Source organism: Vipera ursinii, assembly GCF_947247035.1.
Source record: "Vipera ursinii genome assembly, chromosome: 5".
NCBI lineage: Eukaryota > Metazoa > Chordata > Lepidosauria > Squamata > Viperidae > Vipera > Vipera ursinii.
Genome location: NC_139518.1, coordinates 30,067,183 through 30,082,148, shown reverse-complemented (window position 1 = coordinate 30,082,148; position 14,966 = coordinate 30,067,183). Strand labels below are relative to the sequence as shown.

General features: G+C 36.7%; 1 protein-coding gene across 1 annotated transcript; it reads right to left on the bottom strand.

The window, feature by feature from the left end:
• Positions 1–5,699: 5,699 nt before the first annotated feature.
• SLC16A14 (solute carrier family 16 member 14) lies at positions 5,700–14,357 on the bottom strand (the record flags this gene model as incomplete). Its single annotated transcript, XM_083364965.1, has 4 exons — positions 5,700–5,851; positions 7,254–8,255; positions 9,503–9,646; positions 14,096–14,357. The coding sequence occupies 4 exons, from the start codon at positions 14,355–14,357 to the stop codon at positions 5,700–5,702; spliced, it is 1,560 nt and encodes a 519-aa protein (XP_083221091.1).
• Between the last annotated feature and the right edge of the window lie 609 nt (positions 14,358–14,966).

The following is a 14,966-nucleotide window of genomic DNA, read 5'->3' as shown; positions in this document are numbered from 1 at the left end:
CTTTGTTATAACGTGACTGGATGCAGTATTCTAAGTGTGGTCTTATTAAGGTTTTATGAAGTGGTATAGCAGTATTTCTTTGTCATGGTAGAAGAAAGGGCAAAACAGTCTCATTGTAAAATGCCTATTGGAATGCTAATGGAGAAGTTGGATTCAATTCTTTATTGGGTTTGCATTGTGTTAAACCATGAATTGTTGAATTAATTAATACATGTTTACCTATGCACAAACATTAGATTATAGTTGGCTTGGGCAGTACTTTGGATCTGAAGGTTACAAGATACTTTGAACACTGGGAATGTGAAGGTCCCATCTACGTAGTTCCAGCTTCCCACACACACACATACCGCCCTAGGATGGCTGGCAGCTGCATAGGCCAGCCATGTAAAACCAAGAAAAAATGCAACTCCTTTAAGGCATCACTGGCAAACATTATGTTTGAATCCCTGAGGTGGACAAAAACACATATTTGCCTTCAAATCCAAAGTGCCCTTTAGACCTAGTTTATAAATCACACTGGTGGGAATGCTGCTGGTCTGAACTGAGATATCAGCGGATACTGTATTCGTAAACAGTAAACAGTGTTAGTGGTTGGGAACAGACTAATGATATAAACAAAAAATAAAAGCTCATATCTAAAATAAAATCCAGTATCCATCCAAAATCCAAATTGCAGGATACCTTTTGAGTGAAATGCAGAATACCTTGTAAATTAGTCTAAGTTGGAGTTGATACTAATAGGCAAATGTTTCTTTACTAATATCTTAGGTAATTATTGTTATTCTCTCTTGTGTGCGCACACACACACACACACATTCTGAAGGTATTAACAGTTTAGGTATTCTTATTCCAAATGTCATCTCTCAAATAATTTCATTAAATACAAGTAATAAGGTACAGTATCAAAGATGTTTCTTTGCATATTAAAGCCAACTTGGTCTAGTGGTTAAGGCACCAGGGTAGAAAGCAAGAGACTCTGAGTTCAAATCCCGCCTTAGGCATGAAAGCCAGCTGGGTGACTTTGGGCCTCTTTCTCACCTCACAGGATTGTTGTGGGGAAAATAGGAAGAGGGAGGTGTTCTGGATATGCTTGCCTTGAGTTATTTTAAAAAATAATAAATGTGGAGTACAAATAAAGATGAATAAAATAATAGAGAGGGATCTTTAAGCATTATACTTCAGGATAATGTATACACTTAAAATATGAACTGCAAGCCCCAATTTAATTCAAATAATTTGCCAACTTTGGTGCTATAAAACATGGTGGAAAATAGATCTGAGTCCCCATTCTGAGGAAATATAGTAGCCCAAATTATCCAAAGCAAATAGATTTGATCAGTTAGGGGGAGTGTTCCCTCTTCGCTCTCAGTGTCGTGAAGTTGCTTTAAGAAGAATGGAACTTTTTTGGGGGCATAGATGGTGGTGATACAGAGGCTGTAGAGTACAAAGTATTCTGGGTTGTAAAACAAAGTATTACCCTTATTCTATTCATCCTTAAAAAAACTGTAATTGTCCCAGATTTTTGTAATCAGTCTGGACTCTTACTCTATTTTCCAGAAAGGCCTCCTTTATGGCAAAAACTCTTTATTAAAACTTAGTAATTCCGCTCAGCTGGCAAAAGTTATCCAGACAAAAATATGTAAAGAAAGAGATTGCCTACAGCATAGACTGGAAAAGCATTGCTTACAGAGTAAAACTTGAGGCATCATTTTTAAAAACAAAGGGAGGGAGAGATTTGGGTGGCAGAAATGGGTTGGGAGGAAGGCTTGTTGAGTGCCAGGATCTCAGTTAAAAGTTTATCAATTCTATGAGTGGCATAGCCTAAAATGGTAAAATGTGGAATAAACTTACAAAAGTTAGCAAGCCCAGGAAAAAGTGAAGATGGTGGTCCTGAGATAGGAGAGCCTTCACAAGAGGATTCATTTGCCTACCTTTTAAGGAAATACAATATCAAAAAAGGCCAATTGGTTTTTTTTCAAGTAAACACTCAGATTGTGTTAGCAGTAACTTGAAGTCTGTGTGCAAAACACTCATCTTATTTTTCAGAATAAAGTAACAGGTTAACTAGACAGGTATTTGTCCAAAGGGGAAAGTGTGATTAATAAATTAATGAAGACTGCAGGAAAATTGACCAAACTGAGTTCCATTACAACATACTGAAACTTGTAACTGGTATCAAATACTGTTAAATGTTTATGCCCCTCTTTCATATGGTTAGGATATAATGTCTCCAAAATAAAATTTGGTAAAAAAATGTATGTTTTGTCTATCTATTTTAAAAGTTCAGAAATAAGAGAAAGAAGGTAACAGAGTTCCTGATCTAAAATTATGAACCACATTTTCATTAAAAAGACAAGAGTTCCAGGTAACAGAAGACTGGTGAACAAAACCCATTTAATTGCTTATTCTACAATAGTTACATTCAAGGCAGTGAAAAAGAAAAAAGGATAAAACAAATAATAGAATAATAAAAAGTAATGATAGCCATTCATCCCATTTACAATTTGTCATCAATAAATTCATTTAGGCATACCAATTGAGTTCCAGATACATTTTGCTGAGATCTTAGTTCCAATGATAATTTTACAAAACCATTGGGTGAGTAAATTCTATGTTTTTTCACTTCCCAAAATGTTTGTGTGGTCAACATATCTGGCAGATAACAGATGGAGTCTAACTAATGGAGTGAGTCAGATCTTGAAATCTATGATTCTAGCATAACTAATGGTTTCTTGGTCCCAATGAATACACACATTATGAATCTGAAGTTAAGCCATTGCCAAACAATAGGAAAATGCATCAGGATGTCAAATTAAGGTAAAGTTCTTGATAATGATATCAGGAATGATTCTGTGCATTTAGAAACTGAGCCAGACCTTAAGAGCTTGTCACTGATATTTTCATCCACATTGGGAATTTATTGTGCTGAGAAGGCAAAGCATAGTAGTGTATGATTGCAGAAATCATAAAATTGCCCACGGTGAATAGAATAGAATAGAATAGAATAGAATAGAATAGAATAGAATAGAATAGAATAGAATAGAATAGAATAGAATAGAATAGAATAGAACAGAATAAGAGTAGAGTAGAGTAGAGTAGAGTAGAGTAGAGTAGAGTAGAGTAGAGTAGAATAGAATAGAATAGAATAGAATAGAATAGAATAGAATAGAATAGAATAGAATAGAATAGAATAGAATAGAATAGGAATAGAATAGTAGAATAGAACATTTGGAAGGGACCTTGTGGGTCACCTAGTCCAACCCCAAGCAGGAGTCCCTACATCATTTCTGACAGATGGCTGTCCAGTCTCTTCTTGAAAGCCTCCAGTGATGACGCAGCAACATCTGAAGCCAGTCTGTTCCATTGGTTGATTGTTCTCACTGTCAGGAATTGTCTCCTTATTTCCAGGTTGAATCTCTCCTTGATCAGTTTCCATTTGTTATTCCTTGTCTGGCCTTCAAGTACTTTGGAAAATAGGTTGACCCCTTCCTCTCTGTGATAGCCCCTAAAATATTGGAACACTTCTATCATGCCTCCCCTGGTCGTTCTGTTCACTAGACTAGCCATCATGCCCAGTTCCTGTCCAATCCCCTAATCATATTTGTTGCTCTTCTCTGCATTTTTCTAGAGTCTCAACATATTTTTTATATTGTGGAGACCAAAATTGGTTGCAGTATTCTAGGTGTGGTCTATTAAGACTTTATAGAGTGGTATTAGTACCTCACGTGATTTTGACTGAACCCCTCTGTTAATGCAATTTAGGATTGCATTGGATTTTTTTTGGCTGCTACCACACACTGTTGGCTTATATAGGAGAATATAGTTGTGTTGCATAGCCATCTTAAGTCTTAAGAGTAACACAAAGGATCATATAGTCCCAAATGTGTTTTTTAAAAGGCAACTGGACTTGATTTTTTTTCCTTGAAGACGTTTCACTTCTTATCCAAGAAGCTGCTTCAGGTTGAAGAAGAGAGAACTGAATAAGCTTCTTGGATGAGAAGCTAAATGTATTTAAGGAAAAAAAGAAAATCTAGTTACCTTTTGAAAAGCACCTTTGGGACAACCATGACCCAGATGATTAAGAATCTCAATAGAAACAAAGGGCCAAAGGTTGACATCTACGGTCAAAATCCTTGACCCTTTGAAATTTTTAGAAATCCTCAGCTCTGACAAAGTTGTTTTCTGGGGTGCATACGGAATCTGTTTGCAAAATACCTCTCTACTCCATGATTATAGAACTTAATTGTTACACCAGAAAGGAGAGACTAAGCAAGATGTTCCTGAGCAAAATGCCTCAATTCTTAACAATACAAGCAAAGTCTTTTGCATGTCAGTACTGTTTTTTCATTTACAGAAAGACTCTTCCTGTTAGCTTGCAACTGCCATTAGAATATTGTAATGAACAAGAAGAGGAAAAAAGGCAAGAGAACCAAGAGATTTTCTTTTCTCACAGTAGCATTGTCATGATTCTTTGAGTTTTCTGTTTTCAGATTCAGAATTAGATTGACACAGGCAGGATCCCTGGAATTCCCTCCCCAGTGAATTCATCCCATAGCTCATCAGCTAGGCCCTCTTTAAACTGGTGGTTTAATCCCTTTATATTTCAGTTCAAATCTTGACCTAATATCTGAAAGTCTACCACATATACACTCATTAAGCATTTATCTTGTCACAGGCAGTTGATTTTATGGTAGGTTGTCATCACTTCAACAGAATTATCAAAAGCACTCCTCAAACACGTCACAAAATCATCATTATCCACATTTAGACTATTTTAAATTAGGGTGGAAAGTTTTATACAACCGTCCATTATTCAATATTAGTATGAATCGTATGAAGAACTGATCTGTAGTAAATTCTCCAGGTTTTTGAAAAGTGTACTTCACACTGAGTGTGAAAGATCATAATTTTGCCCACATTCCCATCATATTTGCCAGGCAAAATGAGAGAACATGGGAGAACTATAATTATAGCAGCTATTGCAACAATAGTTGTTAAGTCAATTGGAAACTGCAATAGGATTAGTGTTTGGCTATGGTAAATTCTGGTCCATTAGCAGAGCTAGATGATTACTTGAATGGACTGATCTTTCGGTTGCTATTTGATACTGATTTTGCAGCAAAGCATTAAAATGTAACCCATGGTAAAGAGGATAGCAAAAAGGGGTCAGTAACCATGGTCTTGGTCTAGAAAATCCGAACTCATCTTTCAGTGGATCAGAAATAAGGAGAAATGTCAGATATATCTGCTTTGGTCTCTTGCAGTAACCTTCCTGCTGAACTTTGCAGTCTCAAAGGAATCTGTACTTGATATCCTATTATAGCAGCAAGCAGTTGCAGAAAGATGAACATTCTACCAAACTAGGAACTTGACAGTATTTATATGTATGCCCCAAGATTCAAATCTTCTTTCTCCTACTTATTATTTTTGGAGGAGGGTGCAAAGAATTATTTGCAGACTTTTTCTCACACTGACCCTATATTTGGCCTTTGGTGGCAAATAATCGCTTCATACTCAAGCTCTTTGTTTCCTGCCTTTTATCTCCAATTTCACAAAAAATTAATGTTCAATTATTAATTGACATGCACCTCAGTATAAGGGTTGAGATGTTCAGTTTTAACACTGTTAGCTCCATCAGATATATAATTTGATACTTCCTTCAGAAATGCAAGTTTTCTTCCATAAAAACATGAATGGTTTTAAACATTTTCATTTTCTATATTTTTTCCTGATGGTGGCTTTTCCTTGTCCATATAAGGCTGAATGAGCAAAGTAAGTATTCCCACCATATAAAGGAAGCCACATATGTAGAAAGAAAAATCATATTTTTGTGTGAGATCATAAATCCATCCTAGAAAATAAAAAGAAAGCAGTCAATGGGGTCAAGATGCAAAGAACATTACTTTTTCTATTAATACAGTATTATTCATTGACACAAATCTATGTCTAACTTCTTTTTTCATCTGTAACCAGATCATCATACATTACATTAATTTTCCCACTCACTCAAATCAGTCCTTTCTCCCTTATTGTCTTAAACCTGAAACACTAGTGGGATACTAATGTGTTTCTTCAAATGTATATTTAAATGCACTTTTTCTATAAAATTTCTGGAACATCCACTTAGATCAAGAGGTGGGCAACTTTGCTGTGACTGTGGTAGACATGACACTGACCAATTCAGTTCCCATTGTTTCAAGGGTAATTGGGATAAAGATTCAAATGGATTTTATTTTTATTTGCACAAAAGTAAACCAAATCATGCCACCCAAAAATACTGTTTTCCAATAAACATTCTGCAAAAAATGGGTGGCATATTTTGCACAGTTTGCTGATCTAGGTCCTAAAGCCTATTTTCATTAAACATAAGTGCATGAGATAAAAATGCATGTATTCCTGTTTACTTCTCTTTTCAATTTCTTCGCCTTTCTCTACTCCTTCCTATTTATTAAAATTGTAGAATCCTGGTCAGAAAAACCTATATATTTCAGCCATGCATTTCAAACTCCTGCTCCATAACGGCTTCCAAATTAAAGTATTCCCAATAAACATCCAGCCTCATCATGAATTTATCCCTCTATCCCTCAAGATAGTAAAGTCCATTGTTAAAATGCTCTTAAGTATTAGAATTCCCTTTTCCAAAAAAAACTCAGTAAGAATCTGACTTCCTGAAAGACCATTACTGTTATTCCTGCATTCTGAGATAATTATGTCACACTAATTATTATAAATAAAAACAATAATAATGTAATAATAGTACAGGATAATAAATAAGCATTTCTATAAAGGAAATGGCTAAAACCTGCCTCTCCTTGACATATTTTGCTGGTGTTTTGTAGAAAACAAACAATATCTGCTGATTTTCAAAGTTTAGTATCAGGGCTATGCAAAACATTCAAATTAGGTTTTTATAATTGGCAGGCATGCTATCAAAGCAGTTGCTATGTCGTTTCTTCCTAGAGAAGCAAAGTAATTAAACATGTAAATATAGGCAAAGATCAGCCATAATGGCGCAGTGGTTAGAATGCAGCATTTGCAGGCTGACTCTGCTCACAATCAGGAGTTTGATCCTGACTGGCTTAAGGTTGACTCAGACTTTCATCCTTTCGAGATCAGTAAAATCAGGACCCAGATTGTTGGGACAATATGCTGACATTTGTAACAGAGAGGGCTGTAAAGCACTATGGTGTGGTATATAAGTCTAAGTGCTATTGCTAAATTAACATGAAAGTCAAATAAAATGTTACATTTACCTGCAAATGGTGGTCCCAAGAGTGCTGATATCCCATTGGCGCAAATGATGATTCCGTAGGCATTTGCAAGATGCTTAATCCCTACTAGATCTTCAGTGACAACAGGCATAAGTGAAAAATATCCACTGGAAAATCCTATTAGGGCACAAACCACTGCTAGGCTAGCAAATGTATGCATTAATGGCAAAATAAAAATGCAAGAGACAAGAGTAAAATTAGCTGCCATGAAGACATTCCAAACACTGATGCAAGGCAAATCAGAGATTATGCCAAGGATGACCTTCCCCAAAATGTGAACAATTGCAATAATTGAGGTCAAAGGAAAGATGTCGTTCTGTGCTGATAACCTGTACTGTTTCACTATTTCAGGGAGATGGATGAAAGGGATCACAAAAGTGCTATAGGCAAATAAAGCCCAAAATACAAAAGCTGCAAATGTTCTATTGGTGAAGAGAGAAGCAGTTCCAAAGTAACTAGAATACCAGGACCTGAAACCTTTCTGGCTTGTGACCGTCAGCTGGCCTACTCGCTTCAGAATACCAAGAGTATAGATTTCCTTTCGGTCTCTGATTCCATCTTTATTTTCTAAGGCTGAAATTTTGGCAGTCTTTTCTTTTGCACCCTGTCCTCCCTTTGCCTCTTTCTTCGCTTCCCTTAAAACACAATTGGATGTTAGCCCTTCGGCAGAGCAGGAGAGAATTTTTGTTGGACTATTGCTTTGACTCTTGTTTCCATCCTTGCTTTGCTCAGTAGCTTCCTTCTTGTGATGAATTGGCCTCAGAAGTGCTCCACAAACACACAGGTTCAGACAGACTGCACCAAGAATGAACATGGCATTCCTCCAGCCAAACTCCAAACAAAGATATTTCAACAAAGCTGTCATCAGGAAAGCACCAAAGCCTGTTCCAGTTGTGCTGAGTCCCTGGGCAAGAGCCCTTCTCTTTTCAAAATATTCTCCCACCATGACTACAGCAGGCAGGTATACCATCCCACTTCCAATACCTGAAACGTGAAACATTTTAGACTCATCCAGGAACCCTCCAAGATTGTGCTAATAGAGGAAGATTAACTGCCAGAAAATCCTAAAACAGGTATGAAAGGCTGGGTTAAATATCTAGATTTTCACAAACACAGACATGTGGATTTAGGTTTTGGCCCTCAGGGACTAGAAATGGGACATGAATCGTTCTAGGATCTTTTCAAACTTTTTGTGTTGGAAAGTAGTATTTCATCCTAAACTCATTATCGATGATCACATTCCAAAGCCATCTCTCCTAGAACAAACCTACACTTCAACTTTTAAATATTAACAAAGTTATTAAATTGCATAGAGTATGTTAGAAGGCTCTCTCTTGATTTATTTTGAAAGAGGGTATCTACTTTTTTAATATAGACTTAAATTCATAATAAATACATATTTGTGGTTCATATCAGTCAGGCTTTAGGTCAGTGAACTGTTACTATTTTGCAGCTGTTTTACTCTTTCCTTCTGGGCTAGTTCTAGGAGAGGCCCTTCATTTTCAGAATGCCAGAGGATTCAATATTCTCCCCACTTATTCAGTTTACAGTACATCTGACACTGCTAGGCTAGCTCACCAACTGTCAAGTATTATTAGTGTGCAGAAGATTATATATAGATCCCTAGCTAGGCAAACAATGCTAAGGAAGATATTCCAGTGCCTGGAGGCGGTGAGGGTATGGATGAGGAGGAACATCTTAGGCTCAAAACTAGCAAAACTAAGTGGCATTGGTTTCAAGGACCTGCCAATCACAATTATTTACGTTCTACAGTTCTGGACTCAATATCACTTTTCCAGGTAGAACTAATACATAATTTGGGAGTTCCTTAGGATTCTTGCTTCCTACGCAGGGAATAGGTGAGAGTAGAATCCAGAGCTTTTGAAGTCCCATCATGTGCCAAATACAACCTTTCCTGAATCAGATGGGCCTTCTCTCTGTCACTCATGTCCTAGCAGCTCCAATTTGGACTATTGCAATGCACTCTGTATAGGGCATCTCTTCAAGACTATTCTAAAATTCCAGCTAGCCCAAAATGCAGCTCCATGAATAGTTATGATTGAATACATTAACTTAACTTGATTGAATACATCAACTTAACCCCTTAATCAAACTTATATAGCCTGAAGCTACAGACTGTGTGTTCACAGAGAACATGAACTCATTTGATGCCAGATTTAGGCTTGTTCGTGTTAGCATATCTATATTCTTCAAAAAATATTTATGCTTACCAGCTATAATTCCAAATGTAATAAAGAGGTAATGTACATTTGAAGCATAAGAACTTAATATCCATCCCAGGGCATTTAAGATTCCTCCAGTTATTGCTGTCTTCCGACACCCACAGGTGTTAATAAACAAACCAATAAAGGGACCTGTGACAGAACATGTGAAATAAGATTGCTTTCATAAACTCTAATTAGTTTCTTCATAAATATGAGACTTGGAAGCATTTGACTACAATTTGCCAAATCAGTATACATTGCATAAGCATTAATTGGTAAAGGTACCAATTAATATATACCCACAGGTTTGTCCAATTATTTCTTATCAATACATGAATTTTGGACACTAGATTACAGCAACAAGACCTTACACAAATGCAATGTGACTCAAATAGCTAAATGTTAATGGTACAAAACCACCCTGTAAACCGCCCTGAGTCCTTTGGGAAAGGGCGGTATATAAATCTAATAAAATAAAATCTAATAAAATAAATAAAATTACATAGCATCTAAGGTCCTATACAGGTAGTCCTCAATTTATGATCACAATTCAGATTGGAACTTCCATTGTTAAACAATGTGGTTGTTAAGTGAATTGCACCCAATTTTATGACCTTTTTCGCCATAATCGAATAACCAGTTGTTGGGTGAATCACATAGCCATTAAGTAAATTAGGCTTTCTCCATTGACTTTGCTTGTCCGAGCCCTCTATGATCATGTGATCCTAGGATGCTGTAATTGTCATAAATAGATGCCAGTTGCCAAGCCCCTGAATTTTAATCATGCAACTGTGGGGACATTATGATTTCTGTAAGTGCAAGGACTGGTCCTAAGTCATTTTTTCAGCACTGTTGTAATTCTGAACAGTCATTGAATGAATGGTTGTAAGTCAAGGACTACTTGAATATACATTAAAGGTACTCCAAGGCTACATTGTCACTGTCAACCAACTATCAATAACAATTAAGCATATATGTATTACTGCCTATACACAGAGAGAGAGAGAGACACCAATTTAAGCCTAAAATCCAGATTTAATGTGTTACTCATAACCCAGATGGCCATCATATTAATCCAGATGTTGTAATTACCGGTAGTTTATTGAAGGTTATGGCATCTGGTTTGAAGAACGTCAAGATGGAAACCTTTACTATATTTATAACAATTTGAACTTTGACAAATAGGCAGAATATACATGCTGGAAATAAAACATATAATGCATAAAATAGCATGCACAGGAAAATAATGTACCCTGTGTGTGCTATCAGTGATGTCTGCACCCTGTCATTGCTTTTGTCAAAATTATTAAAGAGTTGCAGCCTAACTCTACCCCTTTTTTGTCAATGTCTACAATATAACAAGATTTGTGATAGGACACCACAATGATGCATTTGTCACTCCAATCCTCCACCTTTGCCTCCCTACAGATGCATTATTACACACTGCAATTTAGAACTGAACATGTCATGCAAACTCAGTTTTAGATTGAGTTTATCCATTGTATTAATCCATAATTGCTTGGATTTGTACAATTTCCTAAAATGGTGATCCTGAATAAATAATTTGCTAGATTTGTACAATATAATAACTAGTAAACTACCGTTACAAGTGATGATGACTGTATTTATTCTAAAGCAAGCAAGTGAAATTATAGGCTGTTCAATACATATATAAACATGTATAATACATATATAAAAAGTTGCATGTCAAAAAGCCAGACTAGCTATAAACTAGAAATCGAAAGGAAATCAGTTTACCATCATCCTATATTCCAGCCTATTGGAAGAACTGGCCTGATACGATCTTTGGCATAAATGGCCTGAGGATGAATGCTTTCAACTTCCAAGCTGTCATATTGTAACCCAATCAGCTATGATTACAGTGTTCCTCTTTAATATTTTTATCTGGAGAATAGTGCTATGGACATCTATCTGACTAGTATTTGTAACATCACTTTCAACAATAAGGAAGTAAGCTGCATGCTTCGCCACAAAAATATGTAAGCTTTTGAAATCTATTAGGAACAAACAAAAATAATAGAAGACACTAGAAAGTCTATCTCACAACAAAATTCCAGCCATTCTGAAATTGATTTCTATGTTCTAATTTTATTTTATGTTATTTACATGAATGCACATTTCTCTCCTTTTAAATTCTCTTTTTTTAAGTAGTCCTGTGGACTGCTTTGAGCAAACTCTACCATCATTCTTAAAATAAATATATTTCTACTGCTGTTTGCAGAGGTCCTCTTCAATAGCCCAAGGGAAGGAGAAAGTGCTTGCCAAAATTGTATTCACTTTTTATGAACTATCTTTCTTGTTAATGATTAATAGAGCAAAAATGCTGATGTCTCAGTTACAATCTGCAAAGCACTCATCTGTTTACCTCCAGATAAAGTAATCCTGTTCAGAATACTAAAAAATAGGATAAAAAAATTTATTAGCACTTAATGCAAAACAGAACTCAGTTCCAGACTTGAGGGGTTTGTTTAATCATTCCAAAACAAGGATTTTTTATATAATTTTGGAATTATTTTATGAGATGAACAGGACTGCCAGTTTTTCCAAGTTTGAATCAGTGATAGAGTAATTTACCATAAACCATTTACAAGCAACTATAGCATTTCTGTCCCATACTTATTATCTGAAAAGCTGCTAAAAATTAATTCAGAAATCCTCAGATGACCAGCTGAAAACTCCTTAAGGACATATGCATTATGCTGTTCTCAGCAAGTTAAAGTTTGTCCAAGGTTTCAAAGCATTCTCCTTTATGAATACAGTACGTCTTTAGGTGCTCATGACGGATTAGTACATAAAACTGATAAAGAGCTGAGCCTGGATCAAGACAAGGCAGTAGAGTAGAGTAATTCAGGATATATTGTAATTTGCATGAAGTTAAATAGATGCCTCTAATAAACCATTTCCAGACTCAATTTGCTAACAAACCCTAGCTTCAAACTTGTCTGAACCTTGTCATGCTGCAAATGGCATCACTGTAGTAGCTGTGCCACGAAGAAGAAAAAAATTCTGCGGTTGTATAAATCACCACATTGAGAAGGGAGAAAGGAGGATTCAATGATTTATTTATTTAATTAGAGGATTTACCGTATATAGTTACTCTTTTTTAGAGCATATATCATAACCCTCAGATCCCCCGATTTCAGAACTACAATCAGATCTCTGCCAATCAAACCAAACACAATATTTAGGGTGGGTAGAAAAAATCATTAAAGTGGCTAGGCAAAATACTTGCAGGTCTACCAGAAAAATGGGCAGAGCAGGCAGGCAGGGCAGGGCAGAAATTTGTTTTTACCAAACTGTGGGACTGCCTCTGTCTCATTGTTGCTGCTTAGTCCAACATATACAGCAAAGGAGGCATATTCTGGATTTCCTCTATTAAGCAATGTCATGTTGTTGAATCCCCGTGTTGTGCCTTTTCTTGGCAGGACCTGCCTATGAAACAACATCCTGCTGGAGATCTGGATAACCCCCAACCCAGTTAGCCTTTCAAACAGACCTAAAGATTTTCCCCCAGTAATTTGGCTCAAGGAAGTTAGATGTGCCCCTGCTGTTGTCAATGTGTTTTTTGTGACTGGAATTATTGGGTTTTAAACTTGAGCACCAGAGATTTATGCTATTCACGTTCGTATTTTAATCCTTGTACGCTGCCCACAATATTATTCTGAGATGGTTAGTCACATAAAAAATTTATATAAATAACTGCGTTCAGAGTTTGGGAAATTCTATGGAAAGCATCTGAATAAGGTATAATTCAGACACAAAGGGCTCGTGAAGAGAGCCTCCTGATCCCTGGTCCAAGATGGCCTGTTTGCTGCTTGTTGAAGACCCTATTTTCACAATGGAGTCTCCATCTCATTGCCAGACTGTTCTGAGGGAGACTGAAGGTGACGTAGGAGGAAAATTGTTTTCCATCAGAAGTGCAATAATGCCTTCTAGGTAAACATTCTGAACTACATCAAAAAGGAATCTAAAGGTGGTCAGCGATCTGCATAGCTCCAATTAGCTCACTGCAGCACTTCCCTATCTGACTGTGAGGCTTTGTTCCTCCCTGTTTCCTTTCCGACTGCTGAAGAGAATAGAGCCTTGCTGCAAAGTCACAAGAACTTCTTCTCCAACATTTTGCAAACCTTCATTCTTGTTCTCTGGCTCAGGGAATTGCATCAAGGATAATGCATAAACACCACATTTTCGGCTGTCCTGTATTTTAAAAGTGTTATATGATCAAGTGTAATTGGCTTCATTAACTGTGAAACAAAAATTAAAAAGAATGTATGTTATTGTCACATTTTCCAGAAAATTTTCCACAGTCAAAAAGAGGCTAGGCTGAACATGCTATCTTAAGGAGATTGCCATATGCAAAGTCTAAGGAATATTGTTTTAATAAGGTAAGACTGAGCAAATATGTTCAATATTGCATATGGGAATTCTCATGTTAAGAATATTTCTTATCCCATCTATATAGGCTTTCTCCACTGAGATAATGGATTACCCCATATTCATGTATAGGACCAGTTTCGATACATCAATATTTAATCAAGATGGCAACTGGTACATAATAGCAACATTATGGGATCCTACCTACAATCAGAGTAATACCCATATTGAGGGAGCTGACCCAGGCCGTCAGCCCTCGACTTTGACTGAACTCTTCAAGCCATTCCATGTTGAGAATTCCAAGCGCCATTTGTGATCCCATGATGAGTATATGCACCAGGAAAGAAGAAAAGACTATCATCCAAGCCCATCCTCTATCAACATCTGGGTGTGACTTCAGCTTCTGCTCCCTCTCTTTAGAGTTCTTTTCAAAATCATTATCAACATCTTCGTGACTGTCGTACATTTTCGGTCAAGTACCTTGAAAAAAGATCAAATAATATTTAGTAGTTCCTGATAAAAGTTGCATTTCATTTAGTTACTCTTATACTTTTAATAAAATGAAACACTAGTGTATGATACTTGCCAATTTGCCATTTCAATGGGACTTCAGTGAATTGGCTACCTTTCAGGATAAATCAGGATAAAATCTTCGGGGGAATTGTCCCCATGGAAGAGCAGGTTACTTTTTAAAAAATGCAGGCAGCTGTGCTTCCCTTCTTGTCTGAGCCAGGGGTAGGCAACCTCGGCTCTTTTATGACTCATAGACTTCAACTCCCAGAATTCCTGAGCCAGCCGGCTCAGGAATTCTGGGAGTTGAAGTCCATGAGTCATAAAAGAGCTGAGGTTGCCTACCCCTGGTCTGAGCCTTCCCCAACCCTCATCAGCACAGCTGGGCTGCTATTCATGCTGCAACCTTGAAACAGGTGTGGGAGAAGATGAGAGTTTTAGAAACTCTGTGGTCACTAGCAAATAGGGTAAAGCAGCCAAACCAAAGAAGATATTTTTCTTTCAAAAGGAGTAAATTGTCCAAAGGAAAAGGGGGCACAGCAAGAAAAAGTGCAAATATATTATG